A 27,232-nucleotide genomic window follows, 5' to 3' on the forward strand; every position below is an offset into this window, starting at 1 on the left:
TTCTTTTCCAGCTTGCTTTATTTTAATGGATAACCATATTTTAAAGTTTAGGTGGCTAATTAGCACCAATACATTTTATCTCTACATTTCCTTCATAACACTATGTTTGAAAATAATTTGCTCTGAGATAGCTAAGCTTGTCGACATGTTTCAACTAGCTAAGCTACCTAGCTTCAAGACGTGGTAACAGTGTGTGGTAAACAACTAGCTAGCTATGAAGTTGACAAAGTTACCGGGCATTAGATGTTGATTTATCTGTGGCCAATGACAATGGGTCTTCTTGGGCGGGCACTTTTACTGTAAATCAATGGAGCACCGAAGAGGGGCTTTTGCTAGCTAGCTCTCTGAGCAGGTGCTGCGGTGACGTAGTGTCCCCGCGAATGACAGCACCCTGAGTGTAGTGTCCCCATGAGTGACAGCACCCTGAGCCAATCACACGCAACCAGAGAAGATCAAACGCTCTGTACCCCTCCACCACATAAAGCACTGAGCGAGGCTGAAACAGCTGCATTTTGAAGCTGCCTTACTCAACAAAAATTGACCAAAACAACAATACAATGGAAACCGACCATGTATGCTTTATTAGGTCAATCATTTTTTGTAGAAAATGTAATTGTTTTCTAACCGTAAGTTTGTTATTCCGCTGTACTTGGAATAGATGCCTGCCCTAAGTGTCTCTGCTTCACTGCTCCTACCATCTCTGCACCACTAGTTTCCATATCAGTCCCTTAGCTGCATTGTTCATTGGCATCTCCACTTCCTCTCTCCGAATGGACTGTTTAGCTAGCACATCTACTTCCTCATTCCCTTCCACCTCCATCCACATGGGCTCGACATTGCCTTACTGGGTGCGCTTGTTTTGTTTGGTTTTAGTTGTGTAAAGTAACACATGCTCAGAATATTAGGTTGTTTAGTGCACTAGAAAAATGTGTCCTGAACACAAGTTGCGCAGCCACGCCCTTGTTTTTATTGAGACAATGAAGAATGATACTGTCGAAAATATGAAAAAATCCAAAACGGAGCCTCAGATACAAAAATAGACATTATTTATTAGGAATGATTTATGATGTATTTATTTTGTTGTTAATACCCCAAAAGCACCAACATATTTTGACCCCTAAATGCACCAACATGGGTCATTTTTGACCCCAAATTGGAAATGATGGCAAAATGACATTTTCTGTCAAACAGTAACACTTTTTCTTTTATTAATCTTTTGTAACACAAGCTAATGGTTTAAATTCCCCAAAATATGCATATATTTTTACATTTTCACACATTTATAGTCAAATTTCATGTTTAAAAATATACATTTTAGTATGTTTTTCATGTTTTAAACAGTTATTTTGATCAATAGAAGTTTCATTCCAAATTTTCCGAAATGTTGGTAAATTAGCTTTTATTGTCTAAAGAACTTATTAAAGAGATGGGTGTTTTTTCCACCATCTAGTCATGGTATGGGGTTGTTCAATGACAGACATGTATTTGTTTTAAATCTATAATGTTTTTTTCACAAAGTTTACTATTGAGTCCACATTGTCAGATTAGCCACGTACAACTAGTATACAAAAAAGAGATTATATATATATATATATATACCACAGAAATTATATATTAACACAGAAATCATCATGTCATGTCTGTAACTAGTTGCATAAAAGGATTTAAAAAAGGGTTTCGAAATTATAAATTTCCCCCTGTTGATGCTTATAGGGTTTTAATGTCAAACTTTATTCCAGAAGTGTGCAACATGTATGTATTTTTACTGTAATAAAAATGTTTAGAATAATAAGCACTTTTTTTTTTTAAACACAGTAAGCCCATCTATTGGCCAATGATTACAATCATTTAGTTAATTGATTGATTGATTGATTGATTGATTGAAGGAGAGGCCAAAAGGGACTCCATTAGAAGAACTTGGTGGGGTCAGACTTGTCACACATCTGGACGTGGACGTGAGAAGTGATCCCTGGGTAGACACTTTGCATGGTCAGCAGGGTCCCAATCCTCTGGCCCTTCTTCACCACCCCAGAGTACTTGTCAGGCTTTACGTAGAACAGCTTAAAGCACAGACCTAGAAAACAGTGTCAGTCAATTAGACAATCGATTCAACCATTACCCAATTATATGCCACATATTCTTCCAATATCCATTCCGCCATGTGACATATTAGTTGCTAGTATACCTCAGTGAAACAACAGAGCCAGAAAATCGGGATACGGCACAGCCTAAAAACACGCCACTTCAATACAGCCATGACCAAAAGTGACTTTTTCTTAGTGGTCAGGAGAACTTAGACAGCAGGTAAGGAGAATTAATGTAGCAGGTTAGGAGAATTAAGTTAAGGTTAAGAAAAGGATTAGGGTTAGGGTTAGCGAAAATGCTTTCCTAACCTGCTACGACAATCAGAGTGAAGTGGTTGGTTTTTAGGGAGTTCCATCGGAATACAGTGCATATTTACAAGCATAGCATTAACTTAACTATTTATCTCGGTTATTAAAAAAAATAAATGATTCAGGATAGACACTGACCCTCTCCACTGAGGTTGATCCCATCGTTGATGGCTGCCTTCTTCGGGTCTGTGTACACGATCACTTTCCCGTTGAGTTTCACGTCAAATGGAGCGTACACTGTGGCCCCATCATTACACACAATGTCCAGGCCCTGATGCACACGGTCTCCTCTGGGCATAGATAGGAAAGGGTATTAATGCTGGGGGATTCACAAAGTATTCAGAGTCTCTCAATCACAACACTATGGTATGTTTTCATTCTTGTACTGTATACAGTAAGAGCATTAATATTGAATTAATGGGTTTTTAGATTTCAATCATTGTCATGGAATCTTATCAACTAAAGTATGAGGTAAATTGCGGACAGTAAAATAATACAAAACCTAACTGATACATCAAAATACATGCCACAAATACTACAGACACACACACACACACACACACTTGCCATACCTGCGTGCGCCGTAGTGTCCTTGTCCCCATCTGTCTCCTGTCCTCCTCCTGTTACTGGAGTTGCCGCTGCACAGCTGACCAAACTTGACCATCTCACACTCTGACAACACAGCTAGAGATGGGATGGACCACAGATATATTGACTAAGGAGGAAAATCTGTTATGCTGATATTTTCTACTAAACTATTTAAGGGTATTTATATTAAAATCCCAAAATTATATTGAACACAAACTGCACCCAGAACCAAATTGCATGTGCGAGCTGGACAGCTACTTGATTTGATATTGCAATGGATTGACCTAATAGTTGAATGAATATATGTCATTTTTGGTTATTCTTACCTATGAGCACCACAGTAAACAAAAGAACAGTAGTCTTCATGGTAAAACCTTAGATGATGCTTTCACTCAAGGAGAAAATCTACAAGAAAGTCTTGCCCAGCTTCCATCTGTGTTTCTGACTGCATAATGTCTGTGCTTAAATACCTCTTGAAGTTAAACTTTCCCACATTGCACACCCTTGTTTCACACTCTTTCATCAGAGTAGAATACCCTGAATTTGGAAATGCTTTTTTTACTTTATGAAACCCAGAAAAAAAAGATTTGGTAGAACAAAATGGTGGACAGCAGGGTAAACAAGTGGTGTTATGCTAAAATGTTTATTCTATTCTTCTGGGTAATTGACTGTATGTTCATATTCTTATATTTTATAATGTTTTATTGTTGTTGCATTGTCGAGAAGGAACCGCCACGAAAGCATTTCTTTGGACTTGAAACTTGAAGCCTGTCCCTGACCTTTACCTGTTTCTTGGCAAATAAGGTTTGTTCAGAATACTCTGATTGGGTTAAAAAAAATACAGAAAAATGTTGACAAATTATGACATTTGGGTCAACTATCACTTTAAGCAATGAATATACTCCACTAGTAGAGAATAAATGTAAACTTTATAACAGAAATAAGTGCCTAACACATGGTGTACATTATACAATAATACCAATATATAATAAAGAAAAACACATAATGGCCGTCTTTGACCTGTTAATGTGATAATGTTCAAGTGTATTGGTTAGTATGTAAAGCACCTCAGTCTCAACTTTGGTCCTTGTATATCACACCACTCTTGAGATTGTTACGCTCTTCTCTCTTCCCTTCAGTGTACCCCTATGTTATCCCCTCTTCAGTGTCCCCCTATTTCATCCTCTCTTCAGTGTCCCCCTATTGTATCCCCTCTTCAGTGTCACCCTATGTTATCCCCTCTTCAGTGTCCCCCTATTTCATCCTCTCTTCAGTGTCCCCCTATTTTATCCTCTCTTCAGTGTCACCCTATGTTATCCCCTCTTCAGTGTCCCCCTATTTCATCCTCTCTTCAGTGTCCCCCTATTTTATCCTCTCTTCAGTGTCCCCCTATTTTATCCTCTCTTCAGTGTCCCCTCTTTTCTTCTCCCTTTACTGTCCCCATCATTTGTTACACAGGCAGGTGTTGAAAAGCAACAGCCATATTCAGCTTTCTATCTTGCTTTTCAACTTATTCTAAAATTCTCCTGGCTTCTTGTGTCATCAAAATTCAACAACTTTTTGAACGTGGCATCTAAAAATACCTACAAATAAATTGGCCTAAGATGGCTTAAGATGAAAGTTACTCTAAAGACCCTAAAAACTCATCATCGTCAGTGTTTACTGAGTAAAGATTTTTACCTTTCTGGTAACAGATACAGTTGCAGCCAAATATATTGGCACCCTTGCCATTTTTTATTCAATAATTCCCTATTTCTTCTCAATTAAGTTAAAATTGAGAATATATTTTGGTCTCCAGACCTTGTTATTGGATTTTCGACATTGCAGAACCAACTCAAGATAAATACCATGGACAAAATGATTGGCACCCCGGAGCTAGTACATGTTTGCACAGCCTTTGGCCTAGATAACTGCTGACAAACGCTTTTTGTAGCCATCATTGAGCTTGCTGCATCCTTCTACTGCCAATTTGACCCACTCTTCAGCAGCAACCCAGCAAACATGCCCACATTGATGTATTTTATGTAGCACTTTTCATTACAGAGAATCTCAAATACGCTTTAAAAACTAAACAAAACAAATGTAGGGTAGTGGCAGATCTTGACATGGTCTTCCACAGCTGACAGGGTGCTGAGGCTGTTCAGAAAAGCAATAGTAGTGCAGGGCGGGTCGATGATACAGGGAGGGAGAAGCGTCAGTCGGATAGACAGGCCTGGAGCTCTTCATCAGGCATATTCGGCGTATCCTCCTACTCCTCCTTGATGCTTATAGGGTTAATGTAAAACTTTATTCCAGAAGTGTGCAACATATATGTATTTTATACTGTACTAAAAATGTTTAGAATAATAAGCAAATTATTATTTTTAAACACAGTAAGCCCATCTATTGGCCAATGATTACAATCATTTTGTTGATTGATTGATTGATTGATTGTAGGAGAGGCCAAAAGGGACTCCATTAGAAGAACTTCGTGGGGTCAGACTTGTCACACATCTGGACGTGGACGTGAGAAGTGATCCCTGGGTAGACACTTTGCATGGTCAGCAGGGTCCCAATCCTCTGGCCCTTCTTCACCACCCCAGAGTACTTGTCAGGCTTTACGTAGAACAGCTTAAAGCACAGACCTAGAAAACAGTGTCAGTCAATCAATCAATCAATTAGACAATCGATTCAACCATTACCCAATTATATGCCACGTATTCTTCCAATATCCATTCCATTCCGCCATGTGACATATTAGTTGCTAGCATACCTCAGTGAAACAACAGAATATCGGGATACGGGACAGCCTAAAAACACACCACTTCAATACAGCCACGACCAAAAGTGACTTTTTCTTAGTGGTTAGGAGAACTTACACAGCAGGTAAGGAGAATTAATGTAGCAGGTTAGGAGAATTAAGTTAAGGTTAAGAAAAGGATTAGGGTTAGGGTTAGCGAAAATGCTTTCCTAACCTGCTACGACAATCAGAGTGAAGTGGTTGGTTTTTAGGGAGTTCCATCGGAATACAATGCATATTTACAAGCATAGCATTAACTTAACTATTTATCTCGGTTATAAAAATAAAAAAAATGACTCAGGATAGACACTGACCCTCTCCACTGAGGTTGATCCCATCGTTGATGGCTGCCTTCTTCGGGTCTGTGTACACGATCACTTTCCCGTTGAGTTTCACGTCAAATGGAGCGTACACTGTGGCCCCATCATTACACACAATGTCCAGGCCCTGATGCACACGGTCTCCTCTGGGCATAGATAGGAAAGGGTATTAATGCTGGGGGATTCACAAAGTATTCAGAGAGTCTCTCAATCACAACACTATGGTATGTTTTCATTCTTGTACTGTATACAGTAAGAGCATTAATATTGAATTAATGGGTTTTTAGATTTCAATCATTGTCATGGAATCTTATCAACTAAAGTATGAGGTAAATTGCGGACAGTAAAATAATACAAAACCAAACTGATATATCAAAATACATGCCACACATACTACAGTCACACACACACACTTGCCATACCTGCGTGCGCCGTAGTGTCCTTGTCCCCATCTGTCTCCTGTCCTCCTCCTGTTACTGGAGTTGCCGCTGCACAGCTGACCAAACTTGACCATCTCACACTCTGACAACACAGCTAGAGATGGGATGGACCACAGATATATTGATTAAGGAGGAAAATCTGTTATGCTGATATTTTCTACTAAACTATTTAAGTATTTATATTTTATATTAAAATGCCAAAATTATATTGAACACAAACTGCACCCAGAACCAAACTGCATGTGCGAGCTGGACAGATACTTGATTTGATATTGCAATGGATTGACCTAATAGTTGAATGAATATATGTCATTTTTGGTTATTCTTACCTATGAGCACCACAGTAAACAAAAGAACAGTAGTCTTCATGGTAAAGCCTTAGATGATGCTTTCACTCAAGGAGAAAATCTACAAGAAAGTCTTGCCCAGCTTCCATCTGTGTTTCTGACTGCATAATGTCTGTGCTTAAATACCTCTTGAAGTTAAACTTTCCCACATTGCACACCCTTGTTTCACACTCTTTCATCAGGGTAGAATACCCTGAATTTGGAAATGCTTTGTTTACTTTATGAAATCCAGAAAAAAAACGATTTGGTAGAACAAAATGGTGGACAGCAGGGTAAACAAGTGGTGTTATGCTAAAATGTTTATTCTATTCTTCTGGGTAATTGACTTTATGTTCATATTATATTTTATAATGTTTTATTATTGCTGCATTGTCGAGAAGAAACCGCCACGAAAGCATTTCTTTGGACTTGAAGCCTGTCCCTGACCTTTACCTGTTTCTTGGCAAATAAGGTTTGTTCAGAATACTCTGATTTTGACAAATGATGACATTTGGGTCAAGTATCACTTTAAGCAATGAATATACTCCACTAGTAGAGAATAAATGTAAACTTTATAACAGAAATAAGTGCCTAACACATGGTGTACATTATACAATAATACCAAATTATAATAAAGAAAAACACATAATGGCCGTCTTTGACCTGTTAATGTGATAATGTTCAAGTGTATTGGTTAGTATGTAAAGCACCTGGGTATAAGAAACCATCAAAGGTTTCACAAATCAGTTTTACATAATTGACCCCTTTGACCCTTGAAAAAAAATCCTCATAGTTTCTATGGGCTACAGGCAGGGATACTTTTCCTTTCTCTGCTACAAGTGAACAGAACATGGTAAAACGGTGTGCCTGGGGCACATGTAATGCTGACAGTCTGTACCTGGAGAGGTAAGAGAGTGGTGTCTTTTTTATACCCTTTCCAAAACCAAAACCTAACGGAAAGAAGTGTAGGTTGTGGATAAAGCTTTGTGGTCATTCATAGTTGAACACAAGCAAGATAACGAAGGACACATATGTTTGCTCCAAGGTAAGCAACTAAGTGAAGTTAACCTTTTGCATAATGTACAATATCTCAATATATTACAAGGAGAAAAAAGAAGCCAGCTACCACCTGGTTGAAGGGAAATGTCACAATTTTTCCGCTTCATAAGATCAGTGTTTCCAATGACATAATGAACCAATTAGTAGACAATTTGTAGGCAATTCCTAATCATAATTGGTTCAAATCACAGGATGCACACCGATGATGTCAAAACATAGAAACATGTAATTTTCACATATGTTGATGTTGGGGTGGTGCTGGAGATGATGAAAATGAAGTTGAACAATTGTGACATTTCCATTTAACAATAACATAACAAAAATAACATTCATTTTCATATTCCATCTATCATTGTTACCACCATTTTGGCTGGTGAAATATAATGTCCCAAAGTCCATTTATTGCATGTTACAATTCTGAGGTAGATTCTCCATAAGGCACATGCATTCCAGTCTCTCACATTAGAGACTAGGAAGGAGTCGGGCTGCTGCCTTATAATTTACGATGGGCATGAGGTCATAAACCCCACCACCCACCAATTCCTCTATACCTCTCCCCCTCTGCGGGAGGGATGTCTGTTCACCCATGACTGAGTGGGCATGCACGCCTCAATCATCAAGTTTGCAGACGACACAACAGTAGTAGGCTTGATTATCAACGATTACGAGACAGACTACAGGGAGGAGGTGAGGGCTCTGGGACTGTGGTGCCTGGAAAACAACCTCTCACTCAACGTCAACAAAACAATGTAGATGATCGTGGACTTCAGGAAACAGCAGAGGGTGCACTCCCCTATCTACATCGATGAGACCGCAGTGGAGAAGGTGGAAAGCTTAAAGGTCCTTGGAATACACATCACTGACAAACTGAAATGGACCCCCTACACAGACAGTGTGGTGAAGAAGGCGCAACAGAGCCTCTTCAACCTCAGGAGGCTAAAGAAATGTGGCTTGTCACCTAAAACCCTCACAAACTTTTACAGATGCACAATTGAAAGCCTCCTGTCGGGCTCTATCACCTCCTGGTATGGCAACTGCGCCACCCGCAACCGCAAGGCTCTCCAGAGGGTGGTGTGGTCTACCCAACACATTACCGGGGGGCAAACCACCCGCCGTCCAGGACACATACAGCACCCAATGTCACAGGAATGCCAAAAAGATCATCAAGGATATCAACTACCTGAGCCACTGCTTGTTCACCCTGTTATCATCCAGAAGGCGAGGTCAGTACAGGCGCATCAAAGCTGGGACCGAGAGACTGAAAAACAGCTTTTATCTCAAGGCCATCAGACTATTAAAATGCCATTACTAGAACATTAGAGGCTGCTGCCTAGACATAGACTAGAAATCACTGGCCACTTTAAAGAATGGAACACTAGTCACTTTAATAATGTTTACATATCTGGCATTACTCATCTCAAATATACCGTATTCTATACTATTCTACAGTATCTTAGTCACTTAATAATGTTTACATGTCTTACATTACTCATCTCATATGTATATACTGTATTCTGTAAGGGCCGGGGATGAAAAGCAGGTACGTCAAACATTTAATCAGGAACAGACATAAAACAAGACAGGAACAGAGCCAGCACATGAGTATACAAGGACATATGACAATCAATGCAGAAGCAGGGAACAGAGCGGGGAAACAGACAGATATAGGGAAGGTAATGACAGAGGTGATTGAGTCCAGGTGAGTCCAATAATCGCTGATGCACATGATGGGGGGGAAGTGCGTAATGATGATAGCTGTAACGGGCTTCCTCCTTCTCTTCATCCGAAGAGGAGTAGCAAGGATTGGACCAACGTGCAGCGGGGTGTGAATTCATACTGATTTATTAAACAAAAATGACGAAACACGAAATAACACTTAGAAAACAAAATAACAAAAACGAATGTAGACTGACCTAAACCATGACAACTTACATACAACACGAAGCACGTAGGAACAGGTACAGACTAATTACAAACGAACAAACGCTACAGTCCCGTGTGGTGCGCAGACACAGACACGGACGACAATCACCCACAAACAAACAGTGAGAACAACCTACCTTAATATGACTCTCAATCAGAGGAAACGTCAAACACCTGCCTCTAATTGAGAGCCATACCAGGCAACCCAAAACCAACATAGAAACAGAAAACATAGACTGCCCACCCAAAACTCACGCCCTGACCAATAAACACATACCAAACAACAGAAAACAGGTCAGGAACGTGACAATAGCAGGAGTGTGCAATGCTGGAGAGAGGAAGAGCGGGAGCAGGCGTGACATTCTAGGTATCTTAGTCACTTAATGTTTACTTTTTTGGCATTACTAATCTCATATGTATATACTGTTTTCTGTACTATTCTATGGTATCTCATTCACTTAATAATGTTTACATGCAGTTGAAGTCGGAAGTTTACATACACTTAAGTTGGAGTCATTAAAACTTGTTTATCAACCACCACAAATTTCTTGTTAACAAACTATAGTTTTGGCAAGTCGGTTAGGACATCTACTTTGTGCATGACACAAGTAATTTTTCCAACAATTGTTTACAGACAGATTATTTCATTTAGAATTCACTGTATCACAATTCCAGTGGGTCAGAAGTTTACATACACTAAGTTGACAGTGCCTTTAAACAGCTTGAAAATTCCATAAAATTATGTCATGGCTTTAGAAGCTTCTGATAGGCTAATTTACATAATTTGAGTCAATTGGAGGTGTACCTGTGGATGTATTTCAAGGCCTACCTTCAAACTCAGTGCCTTGACATCATGGGAAAATCAAAAAACATTGTAGACCTCCACAAGTCTGGTTCATCCTTGGGAGCAATTTCCAAACACCTGAAAGTACCACATTCATCTGTACAAACAATAGTACGCAAGTATAAACACCATGGGACCACGCAATGCAGTTCAAGAAAGAGTTAAGAAAATGTTTACCAGATAAACTAAAGTAACATAATAAAATAATGAGGCTATATACAGGGGGCACCGGTACCGAGTCAATGTGCGGGAGTACAGGATAGTCGAGGTAATTTGTACATGGAGGTAAGGGTGAAGTGACTATGCATAGATAATAAACAGCGAGTAGCAGCAGTGTACGTAACAAATGGTGGTGGGGGGGGGGGGGGCATTTGATTAATTGTTCATCAGACTTATGGCTTGGGGGTAGAAGCTGTTAAGGAGCCTTTTGGTCCTAGACTTGGCGTGCAGTAGCAGAGAAAACAGTCTATGACTTGGGTGACTGGAGTCTGCTGTCCAACTTCCAGCCACACATTCTTATTGTAGGCCAGTCCTCACACACCCATGCACACAGACAGAAATCTGAATGGGTATTCTCAACCTGGTCTCAGAGAATTTCATATTATCTGCGTAAATCCGAGACACTCCATTTAGTATGATATGTTACATTTCATATGGTATGTAATAATTTGTGGATGTCCATCAACCATTTTCTATGATATGTTACAAATTACAATTTGTATTATATGTTATGAATTTGTGAAACATATGTGTCACACCCTGTTTCACCTGTCTTGTGCTTGTCTTCACCCCCCACCAGGTGTCTCCCATTTGTTCCCGTTATTCCCTGTGTATTTCTACCGGTGTCTTTTGTCTGTCTGTTGCCAGTTCATCTTGTCAAGTAGCGTGTTTTTCCGTGCTCCTGTTTTTCCTAGTCTCTGTTTTTCTAGTCCTCCCGGTTCTGACCCTTTGCCTGCCCTGACACTGTACCCGCCTGCCTGACCATTCAGCCTGACCTCCAGACTGCCTGCCACCCTGTAACTTCAGGACTATGACCTGGTTTATGAACTTATGCTTGTCCTCGACCTGCCTCTTGCCTGACCCTTGTTTTTCAATAAATATCAGAGACTCGAACCATTTGCCTCCGGTGTCTGCATCTGGGTCTCGCCCTGTGTCGTTATAATATGATATGTTAAGAAATCTAGCTAGGTGGCTAACGTTAGCTAGGTGGCTAACGTTAGCTAGGCTAGGGGTTAGGATTATGTTTACAAGTTAGCTTAAAGGGTAAAGGTTAGGGTTAGGGTCAGCTAAAATGGTTAATGTTAGGGTTAGCTAAAAGGGTTAAGGTTAGGGTTAGGGGAAGAGTTAGCTAGCATATTTAGTAATTGCAAAGTAACTAAAAAGTAGTAAGTAGTTGAAAAGTTGCTAATTAGCTAAAATGCTCAAGTTGTCCGTGATGATAATCAAATGTGCAACCTTCGGGTTGCTAGACGTTCACGTTATACGCCCACCCATCTTCATCTGTTACTTCTGACACTGTCCTGAGAACATAAACATAGAACCATGTAGGTGGAAACATTTGATGACATTTGTTTGTGGATACCATACTGTTTCTGCTGCTAACCATAGATTTGTGCCTATACAGTAAGTACCTGCCCATATCTAAAACATGGGTTTCTTTGATATGTAACAATTGAATATATAATGGATTTGCATCTGTGTTAAAATATCCTCTTGTGGTTGAATTGGTTATTACATGCATTAGATGTAAACAATGCATTCACGTGTAGCTCACCAATCAAAGTTATAACTGCAGTAGACTTCTCTTCCGGCTCACTTTTGCCCTTGTCTCCAAGACCGCTGGAATAGGCTTGTCATCAATCTTCTTGCCTTTTGGCTTATGCCACTGTTGTGTTTCTATGTCCTGATAACGTTGAGTGAGCGCGTGTCGCCTGAGCATGCATTGAGGTAGTCCTACCTGGCCTGCTGCATACAAATGTAGTAAAGTGCCCATTTGGCAATGTATGATTTCTGATTGTCTTAATTCAACAGGTCCACCACTAATAAACTGAGCAGCTCAGTCATTTTTTTTCACCTCACACATTCTAAATTAAGTCTGTTTGTTTACATCCATTGCAAATGATAGTTCCTCAGTATTTGAAAAATCTTTCCAACACTCCCGGCCTCGTTAATCACCAAGCCTCGGTGTGGAAGAGAAAAATATCAGGATCTGATGATCCCATATATCCAGTTGGAAACCGCTGTCTGTCCTGAGCTGTCTGTCCCGAGCTCACTGGCGCGGGAAACTCTGAGGGCCCGTGAATAGGCTAGTTGATACAATGTTGCAAGTTCGCTAGCAACTGCTTCGGGCCAGATCCAGTTTTTTATTTTATTTAACCTTTATTTAACTAGACAAGTCACTTCACTAGCAATAGCTCAAGTCAAGACAGACAGAAACGGAGGCAGACAGGCGGAGTAGAGAGATGAATGTGATTGAAAGAACCTGAATTTTCATCATATTTTCTACTGTTTTTATTTGTTGGCTTTAGGCCTATGTATTTACTTAGTCGACGATGGAAGTTCTAGGCCTACTGCTGCATTTACTCACATAGGAAGTTCCATGAAAAAAACGTGCCAACCTATGGATATCAAAGGCCAAACAAGAGAGGTAACGCTGTGGTGGAAAATAGGAAACCACTAGACTCGTTTTTAGATGGAGTGAGTTTTGGATCAATGCTACTTGGGAAATCCATTTAGCATCTTTGAGGAAAATCTGGAATGAGTTGGAGGAAAGTGTGGAGTCGGTGAGAGTCACAAGAAGTGGTCATATTTCGATTTTTTTGTATGTCTGCTGAGCAGAATAAGCATGTTTTAAAACTCAAAAAGATATTGGAGTGGAATGTTTCCTGTATGGATTTTCGTAGCAGGGCACCTATCAAAGGGGTTATTTCTGGAGTGGCGCAAGAAAAAAAGGCAGAGGATATTACTGAAGACATCGATGGAGTGGTTGGTGCACGTCAACTGACCTGTATGGTGGATGGAGAAAATACATTTGCTTCATCCATACTACGGTTCTTTGCCAAGGGCTAAAATAGAAGTCATTCCTATTTCTGATGCAGATCGCGCTACAAGGCCTGCCTCTCCCATCTCCTCATTGGTTTGCAGAAGCAGGTACCCACGTGCCATCTCCTCATTGGTTATACCCACGTGGGTGATTGAAAGACTAACTGTTTTGCCGGTCGTCGTGGTAATACTATGAAAGTTTAGATGCCAATCATATAAGTTCAACGATGAAAAAGTTAGGGTGAAGGAGAATGAGGTGGGAAGGGTAAGGAGTGTCCAATGTGTCACCTATCTGGAGGCGATGTGAACATTCGAAAGGAACGGGTGGTGGGGAAGAAACATCAACCGAGGGATAATGAAATGCTATGAAATGTTTAAAAAGGTGGACTTTGTATTATTTATTGCAATGATCATAAACTGTACAGCACAAGCAGAGAATAAGTCCCCCAAAAATTGGAATCATTGTGAATGCAGCTGAATTTTTTTGGAGTCTTTGTGATTTCACAGCCAAGTCTGTGCAAGAAATCCTGTCGGTGGATGTTTCGCCATCACAGGCCCCTGAGCCTGTGTAGAGATGTATTGTGGAGTGGACTGGGATTGAAGAAGTGGATGGGTTTTGTGAGTTGATTTGTTTAATTTTGTAAGATGTTGTTTTCCCCTTTCCTGCAATGTTTGAATACCCCGTCCAGCTGGTGGCGGTAATTCACAATAACATTGGATTCCAACCGCCGTTAAACCCCATCAAAGAAGAAGAATATATCAAAGGCCCGTCCAACTGATTAGTTTCGGCACCAACCCTTGTTGTGGCAAGCTTGTAGTGGACATTTCACCTTGGGCTCTCCAGAGTTCCATTGAAGGCCTTTTTGTCTGCTCCTATATGAGTATAATTGATGGTTGTCTCAAAAATACCGAGTACCTATTTTGGGAGTTCCCTTAGTATTATTACTGTGTGTTTCTCCATGTTCGCAGGAAGATAAAAGTCTAAGCTTGTCCGACTTAACAACAGTAACCAAGGGAGGTTATTTTGCGAAGGGTTAATTACTGTAACAATACTGTGACAATAATTTCACTGCTTCTAAATCTATTTTTTTATGACATAAATCAGTATTACTTAACCAAACATCTTGTTGTTTTGGTTGAACAATACATATTTTAATCAAATGTGAATGTTGTACAAAAATATCATATTTGCAGCATATACCTGCCTACATATAACACAGACAAATTTCATCAAGGAGTAAACATTTGAAAGCATGCTGTCCGGTTTAAGCCGTGTAACATTTCTAACTGACGGTGTTAACGTCAGTTTCATCATCACCCTCCTCCTCTTCCTCAGTGACATCTGTCTTTCTCTGGCTGGACACAGGAAAAGAGAAAAAACACACATTAAAGACGTGAGTGCAAAGCTTTGATAAAATAAGGGAGTGACTATTTGAACAGACACGTATTGTTAGGCATATGACACCTAGATGGCGGAAAGCTGGTAATGTTTCAATCAGACTGTCATAATCAATTGGACCCACTAGTAGAGCTTCAATTTGCAGTTTAACTCTGCTTATAGGCCTAACTTTACCGCGCTTCAGGATGCTCTGGGGGAGGATTTTGGGGACTTCGGGCTGTCCTGCTCTTTGACATTGCCTCTTCGTGGTCCTTTGTCGGTAAAATCACATTGTCGCAGTGACCACTGCTAGGAGAGTGACCAAGAGCACCAGCCATCACTGCAGTGGATATGTCTAAGGGAGATGAGGTAGGATTTGTCAGGTTTTCGAGTGTTACGTGCTTAACTTTAGACAAATCGTCTGCGTCTGTGACCTCGGGATATCTGAACTCTTAGCATTCTCTCACTATCACTCATTGCGTCAAGATCCATTGTGCCGTCAAACAAAGCAAGACGAGACGAGTGTCACCTGCAAAGGCTGCAATAGGTAAAAATGACAGGTAAGTCACAACGTATTAACAGATAGTCACATGATACATAACTTTACGACAAAGTGAGACTTCATGACGCATACTGGATATTTGTTGCATGACCAACGCTACGGTTTATCTCCGTTTTTCAGTGAATGCATCAATAGCAATGTTATCATCCATAACATAGTTATAGCAATAGGAATAACATAGGAAAGTACAAAGGGAATCTGATCTTAAGTTGAACGTATGACATCAGCTCTTTGCAGCCACATTCACGTCAGTAGGACTAAGCACAGACGTGGCATATGCTCAGGGCCCTGAATATGATCAAAATGTGCTGAATCTCAACTTCTCCACTAGATGTCGGGCTACACCACTTTTGTTTCTGGCATGTCTTGGTTCTTCACCTCATTTCACCTCTGTTTCACCAATTAGCTAGATATTTGAACTACAACTAATCAAACCAACTAAGAAGTGATGAAATGTAAACCTTTTTACCATTCATCAAATCATGACCAGTATTGTTTCTGTTACCCACATTATATTGCACAAATACTTACATAATGGCCAGTGTTCATGATTTAGTGACAGAGAAGTTGAGATGACGATGACAGTTTAGATGTTCCGTTTGTATTACCACTCATTTCTCTTCAATTGAATTTTGAGTGTCACTGCCCACCACAAACAATGAATTTGTTTTCCTGAGTATACTGCATGTGTTACCAAACATATTTCACCTCAACAACCCTTACAATAGATCAAAACCTCATCCAAATGTCATTCAGGTTTCAGTTTAGGTTCCTGTGTTCAGACGCTGGGTTCCCTGACGGTTATCACAATCCTATTTTTCCAATAATCTTCATGAGAAAAGCCTCTTTGGAGAATCAATTGAAATGACGTAGGGGAGTTACTCTGGGGATGCTGTGAATTGCTAAACCTGATTGTCTGTGTTTTAATGGCCATGCTAAGGCTTTCCAGACCATTAGAGGAAGAAACCATTAGCCTCACAGGTCATTTAGCCTCCATTTTGTCAGCCCACTATGAGGCTGGTAGTGTCTGCTATGGGTTTGCCAAAGCTAACCCTGTTGACATGGAGAAAGTCCATTGATTGGTCTAGTAGTTAAGTGTGTGCATCCTAATTGCTCTAATGCACATGCACACACACACGTACACACACAGCATGCATACGCCAAACATGGAGGTACACTCACAAACATAGAGGTATGAATGTGTGTTTATTTGTCCTATACATACTGTACAGAAAGTGCCCATACAAGTGTGTAAACACTAACATTAATACTCTTTCTCCCTCCTTCATTTAGTTACTGAGTACAATTAATAATTATTTGGCATTTTAACCAAACTTACCTATTTTGAGAAGCTCAAATGGGCCATTACTTTTATAGATTTTTCAGATTTGCATTGGCTCACATCTATAGCTACCCTTCTCATCTTCCATCCAGCTTCAGGAGACTGAAAAAATTTGGCATGAGTCCTCAGATCCTCAAAAGGTTCTACAGCTGCACCATCGAGAGCATCCTGACTGGTTGCATCACTGCATGGTATGGCAACTGCTCGGCCTCCGACCGCAAGGCACTACAGAGGGTAGTGTGTACGGCTCAGTACATCACTGGGGCCAAGCTTCCTGCCATCCAGGACCTCTATACCAGGCAGTGTCAGAATAAGGCCCTAGCAATTGTCAGACTCCAGCCACCCTAGTCATACACTGTTCTCTCTGCTACCGCACGGCAAGCAGTATCGGAGCGCTAAGTCTAGGACCAAGAGGCTTCTAAACAGCTTCTACCCCCAAGCCATAAGACTCCTGAACATCTAATCAAATGGCTACACAGACTATTTGCATTGCCCCCCCCCCCCCTCTTTTACGCTGCTGCTACTCTCTGTTATTATCTATGCATAGTCACTTTAAAAACTCTATCTACATGTACATATTACCTCAATTACCTCGACTAACCGGTGCCCCCGGTTATATAGTTAATATTGACTCTGTACCGGTACCCCCCTGTATATAGTCTCGCTATTGTTATTTTACTGCTGCTCTTTAATTACTTGTTCCTTTTATTTCTTATTCTTATTCCTAATTTTTTTAACTGCATTGTTGGTTGAGGGCTTGTAAGTAAGCATTTCACTGTAAGGTCTACTACACCTGTTGTGTTCGGCGCATGTGACTAATAAAATGTGATTGGGTGTGATTTGATGCTCAGCAATTGGAGAGGAATTAATGACATGCTGAAGAGAAGTTTCTAATCTAATGTAGTTCATCTCATAGGTTCAATCGGTATGGCTGGTCTGAATGGATAGCTCACATTGCTTCCTCTTCTATGTGCATAATGGGAATGTATGTTAGTGTTTAAAAATATGAACATCATCAGCATAGCATCATGTCTCTCCTCGTGTTTTCCATTATCAACGTACAGAATGTCATTCACCTATTTGCCTCATAGCCTATGAGCAGCATAATGCAAATTCCTTATGCTTGTTGTTTAACCTATGGGCACAGTCTTATCACATTCCTCTCTCTCAACCAATGGGCATACATCTTGGGATGTGTTTGTATGTCAAACTTACCCATGTTCTCGTACTTGCTGTGTCACAGCGAAAGTTACCGACAACCCTCCACCTCCCCACCATCACCAGCTAAAACCTGTCATTGGAACCTTTTAATCTCCGAGGGGGAGATTTCAATGCCAGCTGCCTCGCATAGGGCTACCTGCCATCAAAGGATCAGGCTCTGAGGATCATCCCTCAGAGACGAGGCCATTCCCCAAACTATTTCAAGAGGTGTTTACACTTGCATTTTGTCTCTGTTGTTCATTCAGTTCAACCTTAATCTCAATTGAATTAACCAAATACAGGAAAAGGAGAACTTGGTACGTTGCAAAAGTGACAAATGTCTAACCAACCTATTTTCAAACGTGCACTTACAGTATTTCAGATGCCAAAGCCTTTGTATATGTGCAAAAGTTTATTTTTAACAAATGGTTTTCTTTGTATGTCAGACTACGTCGTAAATTCAAATATTCCATTAGACACATGCAGATATTGTTATCAATATTGGTATTTTCAAAGTTTATGAACAAAAAACTACATACCTAGTCAAATGTATTGGAATCCCAATGAAGACAAAGGTTATTATTCTGGTTTAGACCCACCCAACAGACGCTTCGACTGGTCATGGGTGTCACTCACTTATTCCCCCCTTCCCCCCCATCCCCCAAGACTGCTATGCCATGATACCCCTTATCACTCCACACAATTGGCCAAAAGAAGGCGTTGGATCCACTGCTTGCTGGCACTTGATTACACACTCATAGGCTTTGTCTACTTGGTGTTACATTGATATTAATCCCTTTGTTTAAATAAATGCGCATGTATAAACGTTGGTATTGCTGTTGAAAGATGAATAGTTCTTGATAGAGTGGTTTGGTATTTCAATGTGTTTTGAGAGCCCCGATAAACAACCATTTACATGTTGATAGTGGGAGCTAGTATTGATTTACTGCCTCTGTGGAAAGTTCCACAGCGAAGGCAAGTGCACTGTGTATGTCTTGGCTCCGGAATTGACGAGGAAACTTCCTTCTGTGTTTCGTTTTGGGGAAAAACCATTGTCAGTAGATAAGCAAAGAACACATTTGGTTTCCACTCAAGTGATGTCAGGGAAGTTTGAGAGAGTGTGAAAAAACACATTTGGTTTCCACTCAAGTGATGTCAGGGAAGTTTGAGAGAGTGTGAAAGAACACATTTGGTTTCCACTCAAGTGATGTCAGGGAAGTTTGAGAGAGTGTGAAAAAACACATTTGGGGTGATACTGTATATGTGTGCTTCAGCATATTATAGGATATAACTCCCATTCCCCTCAAAATATTATAGCACTTTATTTTTGTGATTTCTTTAAACCTGTGAATATACGTAAGTACAACAATAATACAACATACTTTCTTAGTAAATGCCAGCTGAATAAATACCAGTGGAAACAATACTATAAAATACCAGGCCACCAATTCAAGTATAAACCAGCCTAATGTACATCAAAATCATTATTAATGGCTAAATGAAGGGTATATAATTCTGACAAAGCCACATTATGATGTTTTGCTGACTCTATCCTTCACCTTAAAAACCCTCCATGATGTATAATCTTGGAGGGAAATATCCAAAACCTGAATGTGTTCCAGACAAGCAGTCACAGAATGGTATGAATAGAATCCATTCCAGACGCGTACCCATTTTCACATGGACATGCCTATATTTGGCCAACACGTCTAAATGGAAAAAAAAGATGGCGTCACTTAGAACGGCTTAATGTAATATGCTGTTGTTGACCTCTAGGTACAAACTGTTCAGCTATTCCACAGACAATTGAAACATTTACCACAGAGCTGTAAGCTATGGAATAGGTCACACTACCTGTAGGAATGTACCCCTGGATTGTTGAGATAATACAATGAAAACAAATGTGTAATACTGTGTAGTAATGCTGATTCCATACTATGAGATATTTGTATCAGTACATGTAGATCATGAAAGGGTTATACCCACTCTATATAGGCATTTCACCTAGACCAGGTATCCTCAAACTGGGGGTACGCGCAATGCCGTAAATATATATACACTACCGTTCAAAAGTTTGGGGTCACTTAGAAATGTCCTTGTTTTTGAAAGAAAAGCACATTATTTGTCCATTAAAATAACATAAAATTGATCAGACATACATACAGTGTAGACATTTAATGTTGTAAATGACCATTGTAGCTGAAAATGGCAGATTTGTTTTAATGGAATATCTCCGTAGGCGTACAGAGGCCCATTATCAGCAACCAACACTCCTGTGTTCCAATGGCACGTTGTGTTAGCTAATCCAAGTTTATCATTTTAAAAGGCTTATTGATCATTAGAAAACCCTTTTGCAATTATGTTAGCACAGCTGAAACTATTGTTCTGATTAAAAAAGCAATTAAACAGACCTTCTTTAGACTAGTTGAGTATCTGGAGCATCAGCATTTGTGGGTTCGATTACAGGCTCAAAATGGCCAGAAACAAATAACTTTCTTCTGAAACTCGTCAGTCTATTCTTGTCTATTCCATGCGAGAAATTGCCAAGAAACTGAATATCCTGTACAACGCTGTGAACTACTCCCTTCACAGAACAGTGCAAACTGGCACTAACCAGAATAGAAAGAGGAGTGGAAGGCCCCGGTGCACAACTGAGCAAGGGGACAAGCATTTGCTGCCAGTTGAGGACTTGTGAGGCATCTGTCTCTCAAACTAGACACTCTAATGTACTTTTCCTCTTGCTCAGTTATGCACTGGGGCCTCCCACTCCTCTTTCTAGAGCAAGAACTAAGATGACTTTCGAGTAGTAAGACATGTATAGAAGCAACAGATACCATTAATAAGAAGGGGCTAGAGGCGTCTTATATGGTGAGCTACCGAGTGGCTAGGACAGGCAGGCCCCATACTATTGTGGAGGACTTAGTTCTTCCTGCTGCCGCGGATATGGCTGGGACAATGCTAGGGGAAAAGGCCAAAAAAACTATGCAGACAATGTCTTCATCAAACAACACTGTTTCAACACGCATCAGTGATACGGCAGGAGATGTTTTGAAACAATTACTGCTTCGCATACAAGCCAGTGAATTATATGCATTACCGCTGGTTGAGTCAACAGACGTGGCGGCCTGGCACAGCTCCTGGTATATGTCCGTTACGTCAGTTAAGGAAGAGATCCTCTTCTGCAAACCACTGGAAACCAGGATAACAGGAGAGGATATTTTTAAAGTACTGGACAGCTTTGTGACATCAAATGGACTTTGGTGGTCAAGATGTGTTTGTCTTTACTGATGGCGCAAAAGCCATGACAAGGAGACATAGTGGAGTGGTAATGCACGCGCAAGCAGTTGCTCCCGACGCCACCTGGGCACACTGCAGCGTCCACCGAGAGGCTCTTGCTGCCAAGGGAATGCCTGACAGCTTGAAAGACGTTTTGGACACTGCAGTGAAAATAGTTAAAGCAATGCCCCTGAACTCTTGTGTATTTTCTGCACTGTGCAATGATATGGGCAGCGACCATGTAACGCTTTTACAACATACAGAAGTGCGCTGGTTATCAATGAGCAAAGTATTTACACGTTTTTTTTAATTGAGAGACGAGCTTAAAGTTTTCTTTGCTGACCATAATTTTCACTTGTCTGACCACTTGCATGATGACGAGTTTCTCACACGACTGGCCTATCTGGGTGATGTTTTTTCTCACCTGAATGATCTGAATCTAGGATTACAGGGACTCTCCGCAACTATATTCAATGTGCAGGACAAAATTGAGTCTATGATTAAGAAGTTGAAGCTCTTCTCTTTCTGCATTAACAAGGACAACACACAGGTCTTTCCATCATTATATGATTTTTTTGTGTGCAAATGAACTCAATCTTACGGACAATGTAAAAGTTGATATAGCAAAGCACCTGAGTGAGTTGGGTGCGCAATTACGTAGGTACTTTCCCGAAACGGATGAAACAAACAACTGGATTCGTTATCCCTTTCATGCCCTGCCTTCAGTCCACTTACCGATATCTGAACAAGAGAGCCTCATTGAAATTGCAACAAGCGGTTCTGTGAAAATTTTATTTAATCAGAAGCCACTGCCAGATGTCTGGATTGGGATGGGCTCTGAGTGTCCTGCCTTGGCAAATCGTGCTGTTAAGACGCTGATGCCCTTTGCAACCATGTACCTATTTGAGAGTGGATTCTCAGCCCTCGCTAGCATGAAAACTAAATACAGGCACAGACTGTGTGGGAAATGATTTAAGACTTTCTCCAATACAACCCAACATTGCAGAGTTATGTGCATCCTTTTAAGCACATCCTTCTCATTAACCTGTGGTGAGTTATTAACAATTTTCGATGTACAAATAAGATTTATATGTAAGATGGTTAAATAAAGAGCAAAATTATTGATTATTATTATATTATTATTTGTGCCCTGGTCCTATAAGAGCTCTTTGTCACTTCCCACAAGCCGGGTTATGACAAAAACTCACACTCATTCTTATGTTTAATAGATGATTTGTATAGTGTGTGTGTGTGTGTGGCAGGCTTACAATGATGGCAAAAACAACATTTGAGAGTGTGCTGACCCCGGTGCTAGAGGGGGTATGCAGCTGGAGGTTGAATGTTTGAAGGGGTATGGGACTATAAAAAGTTTGGGAAACACTGACCTAGACCGAAGAATAGGGACAACACACCCTGCAGCTGTGTTTATCCCATTTTGTCGTATTTATATAAGACAGTCCATTAATATAGAGTGACTGTGTAATCCTGTAGAACTCTAATGATACAAACCCTCATCTCGAAAACCAGACCATAGGCAACAGTGAAGAGCATTTGAAAATTGTGGGAGGCAAAGTGGATATCTAAAGAGACTATTGTATCCCTGTATGATGATGGTTCCTAAACACCTCCCTCCATTGACTGCATGTTTATGGAAATTGCACAGAATGCCATCCATTTTTTGTTATTCACAATATACGATAAAAGTCATTGGCTGTATAAATGAGATGAGTCTCACGTAAACCAGAGGAAAACATTGTGTGCCACAACACAAGATTGAGTCTTCGTCTGATCCTAGTGCCTACACGTCTAGTTCTCTAATGCCTATCTGCATGCTACCTCCCCCTCTGACGTCACCGGGCTCCGACTAGACTTGGACAGCAGTGTCACCTTTGACCTTTGCGTCCCCTTTGAGGTGGACGAATAGGACACCTGGTTCCCCGTGGTCGAGTCTCTCCCGTTGTCGCCGCGGCAACACAGCACCGTCCTGACCTTTTCCCTGAAGTCGTCAGAGACGTAGTAGAAGATGAAGGGGTCGATGCAGCTGTTCAACGTGCTAACAGCTAGGCTAACCATGTAGGGCACGTACAGGTCCTCCCCGTCATCCACCAGGTAGGAGTCGGAGTAGTGCAGGAGAAGGAGGACGTTGCTGGGTAGCAGGCAGCCAACGAACACTACCAGCACTAGCACAGTGACGCGCACAGCGTGGGCGTAGCGCTGGCCTCCCGCCACTAGGGTGCGTATCACGGAGCCGTAGCAGTAGAGGACGACCAGCAGGGGGAGCAGGAAGCAGAGAAAGAAGAGTGTGAGAAAGTAGGGCAGGAAGTAGTTCTCATGCTCCTCCTCTGGCAACGCGTCGTGGCATGTGGTTATGCTCGGCTCGTCCAGCTTGTAGGACTGGCGGGAGACGAGGAGAGGCACCATGGCGGCCAGCACCACCACCCACACGCCCAGGCTCATGTAAAGGGAGGTGCGGTGGCTGCGGAGGGTTTTGGCACCGAACGGGTGCACCAATGCCACGTAGCGGTCGACGGCGATGAACGCCAGGCACAGCACCGAGCCGTACATGTTGCCGTAGAAGAGCGCCGTGACCACGCGGCAGAAGGGCTCGCCGAAGACCCAGTCGTTGCCCTGGAAGTGATAGACTATGCGGAACGGGAGCACCATCAGTATCATGAGGTCGGTGGCGGTGAGGTTGATAAGGAGGATGGTGGATGGCATCTTCTTGGTACGGAACAGAAGGACCCACAGGGCCAGGAGGTTAGCCGGGAGGCCCACAGTGAAGGCTACCAGGTAGAGCATGGGCACGTAGAGCACGGTGGTGGGAGCCTGCACCTCCTGGATCTGCTTGTCTTTCAGGGTGGTGAAGTTGCAGTTGGACACCAGCTTGAAGGAGCGCAGCCCTGTCGAGGTAGAAACAGAAGAGATTTGATGATTTGTTAGAGGTTCTGCATGAAATTTATTTTCAGTATAAATGCATTCATATACTGATATTTTACCTAGCAAAAGCTGTGCATCCTAGTTAAGCATTCAGATAAGGCATACCCCTAACTTGAAATGTGTAGGTGACACAAACTTCTAATAACATCAATGTGTGATATACACAAAGGATGGAGAAATGCCTGCATTTCTTAAGTTAGGATTCAGCCCAATGCGAAAAGCTTGCAGGTCTTTCACATCCGTAGTCGAAAGGACATGTTGGGTGAAAACTTGAGTTACGCGAGTGGATCTCAAGCTAGGATTCAGATCATTAAGAACAAAGTGATCTCATCAGCTTGAAAATAACCTATGGTCATGGGAGGGGTCTGGCAAGACCATTAAAGTGGTCTGTGGTACTGTATGTCCGAAGGTGTGCGAAGTTGCTGGATATTGGCGGGAACTGGAACACGCTGTCGTACACGTCGATCCAGAGTATCCCAAACATGGATGACATGTCAATGGATGAAATGTCTGGTGAGTAAGCAGGCCATTGAAGAGCTAGGGCATTTTCAGTTACCAGGAATTGTGTACATATCATTGCGACATTGTCTGCCATCTGTCCCGGAAGGACAGAAGAAGGAGGAGGAGGAGAAATTCTCACTAACAGGGATGTAAAGAAATTTGTGCATAAGCTTTTATGGAAAATGTCTGGGATCTTTTATTTCAGCTTATGAAACACTTTACATGTTGCCTTAATATTTTTGTTCAGTATATTTATCACATTTGAAATGCAGATAGATGAAGCTCGTTTAGCTCCTACACACTTAGAAAAAAGGGTTCGACAAGTATAACGGCTGTCCCCATAGTATAAATGTTTTGGGTTCCAGGAAGAACCCTTTTGGGTTCAAGGTAGAACCCTTTACACAGAGAGTTCTACATGGAACCCAAAAGAGTTCTATCTGGAACCAAAAATCACAGTGTTCTTCTATGGGGACAGCCAAAGAACCCTTGTTGGTTCTAGACAGCACCTTTTTTCTAAGAGGGTTAGCTCTCTTGTTCAGTACCTTGCATGTGCGTGTAGTGGCTCAGCATTGTGAACACTCGTTTTTTTCAATCACCAATGACATTTACATTCCAGTTTAGCCTGATGTTGTTTTAGCCATTACAGTTAAGTGGCAGGCTATAGTGACAGTTCCCAGAGAGCTCAGGCTCATTTCAGCTAATAATTTAATTTACAGGAAATAGCTGGCCGGTATATGGCAATAATGTACATAAACTACCCTATAGAGAACACATTCCTACTCAGTAGATAAGAGGCAGTAGATTGGCTTGCATGCCGGTATATCTTCAAAATCACAGGGAAAGATAAGCTTCCTCAACTGAAATGACCACATCCAAGCTACGTACATGAACACCTACCAAAATAAAAAATAATTCACACACAAACACACACATTCAGAGTTTTTAACGACAAACCCTTCCATACGAAGGGTTTGCTTAATGAAAGTGACCTGAAGGAGTTTGGGTCGAAAGAAGAAGAAGAAAAAGATGCACCAACTTACGGACGCCCATGCCAGTGCACTCTTCCGTGGTGGGAGAGGAGGAACAGCCATGGCTGAGAGCAGAGAGCGAGAGCAGCAATAGCAGAGTCCCGGCTGGAGCAAAGAGACCCATGGTGCTGCAGAGGATCCGTACTCTCTCACAGCGAAAGCTATAATTTATGGTTAGGAGCTACTTCCACAAGCAGAGAAAGCTGCCTCTCCCTTCCTTCCTTCCTTTCTCTGCTCCGTGTAATGCAGCCCCCCGTGTCCCAAGTCCTGTGATGTAATACAGTGAAGTCTGAAATTGTTATCTCCTTTGCCACAATATCACCCTTCAAATCACTGTATTCCTGACAAAGTTTGTCAAGAGTCTTCGCTGTGTCTCAGATGAGTTCAGCAGCTTGACTTCAACAGACTACACCGGTCTCTTCTACACTGTACTCCTATGCTCAATTCTAATATGGTCCAGCTGTGTGTCTAGTTCTGCCTCTGGGGGAGGTGCATGTTTGGTGGTGGGGGCATGACATTGTCCTTCTCATGCTGTGATTCATATGAGGAGAGAGCGGTGAGTTGATCTTCGCCACGCTTTGAGGAACAGGAAATATGGTAATTTCACCTCTGGGGCCATAGTAAGGCATGCATTATTCCAGACAGACATCCATTCACACCCAATGACCCTTTCTCGTAAGAGCACACACACACAAACACACACATACAACCACACACACACACTTCCTAAGTAAGTGTCATTGTGCTCAAGAGTTCCATGTTCTGACATTCATTGAAAATATCCTGTCCTAAACAACAGCCGTATGTTCCCAATCCACCTCTCCCTTGCAGCAATCTTTGTTGTCCATACCGGACTCAATCGTGCATCCTCAGATGCCATTTAAAACACAACCCACAAAAAATGTCAGGTCTTGACGCCAGAGGATATACATTCCTGCCGTTCTTAGGAGGACAAGCTGTTGTTAAATAAGTTTCAATAATCCGACACTGGGCAGAGAGGTTGTGCTTTCCACCCAAATACTCTCTTGTATAAATATCCAACCATTCCTTTTATATGAGACCTCTATTTTTCACGTAGCTTGGTTTATTTACTCCTCCTGTCTTGGCAGTCTGTCCTTCCGCACACGTATACCAAGCAACCCTACTCAGACACACACAAATAAACATTACAAACACACAGTCTATCAAGCTGGATAAGCACATGTCCTGTGTCCCCAGTATGGTAACTGTGAGGAGAGAGGTAGAGGCCTGCATGAGGAGCAGACACTTCCGTCAGAGAAGAACAGGGGCATAT

The 27,232-nt window shown here is 41.4% G+C and overlaps 3 protein-coding genes and 1 long non-coding RNA gene across 4 annotated transcripts; all 4 read right to left on the bottom strand.

The window, feature by feature from the left end:
* Positions 1-1,029: 1,029 nt before the first annotated feature.
* On the bottom strand, positions 1,030-3,432 carry LOC120062250 (leukocyte cell-derived chemotaxin-2-like). Its single transcript, XM_039012075.1, has 4 exons — positions 3,308-3,432; positions 2,966-3,077; positions 2,532-2,683; positions 1,030-2,074 (listed from the first exon to the last, which is right to left on the bottom strand). The coding sequence occupies exons 1-4, from the start codon at positions 3,345-3,347 to the stop codon at positions 1,908-1,910; spliced, it is 471 nt and encodes a 156-aa protein (XP_038868003.1). The 5' UTR covers positions 3,348-3,432; the 3' UTR covers positions 1,030-1,907.
* Positions 3,433-3,891: 459 nt separating this feature from the next.
* Positions 3,892-6,984, bottom strand: LOC120062249 (leukocyte cell-derived chemotaxin-2-like). Its single transcript, XM_039012074.1, has 4 exons — positions 6,850-6,984; positions 6,503-6,614; positions 6,075-6,226; positions 3,892-5,605 (listed from the first exon to the last, which is right to left on the bottom strand). The coding sequence occupies exons 1-4, from the start codon at positions 6,887-6,889 to the stop codon at positions 5,439-5,441; spliced, it is 471 nt and encodes a 156-aa protein (XP_038868002.1). The 5' UTR covers positions 6,890-6,984; the 3' UTR covers positions 3,892-5,438.
* Positions 6,985-14,165: 7,181 nt separating this feature from the next.
* LOC120061989 lies at positions 14,166-18,831 on the bottom strand. The gene is made up of 3 exons (XR_005478375.1): positions 18,736-18,831; positions 15,288-15,447; positions 14,166-15,070 (listed from the first exon to the last, which is right to left on the bottom strand). It is a non-coding gene; the product is annotated as an uncharacterized LOC120061989 (long non-coding RNA).
* A 3,943-nt stretch (positions 18,832-22,774) lies between these two features.
* On the bottom strand, positions 22,775-26,346 carry LOC120061990 (proteinase-activated receptor 4-like). The gene is made up of 2 exons (XM_039011777.1): positions 25,951-26,346; positions 22,775-24,372 (listed from the first exon to the last, which is right to left on the bottom strand). Exons 1-2 carry the CDS (start codon positions 26,060-26,062, stop codon positions 23,294-23,296), a joined length of 1,191 nt encoding a protein of 396 aa, XP_038867705.1. The 5' UTR covers positions 26,063-26,346; the 3' UTR covers positions 22,775-23,293.
* Between the last annotated feature and the right edge of the window lie 886 nt (positions 26,347-27,232).

Source organism: Salvelinus namaycush, chromosome 17 (genome assembly GCF_016432855.1).
Source record: "Salvelinus namaycush isolate Seneca chromosome 17, SaNama_1.0, whole genome shotgun sequence".
Taxonomy (NCBI): Eukaryota; Metazoa; Chordata; class Actinopteri; order Salmoniformes; family Salmonidae; genus Salvelinus; species Salvelinus namaycush.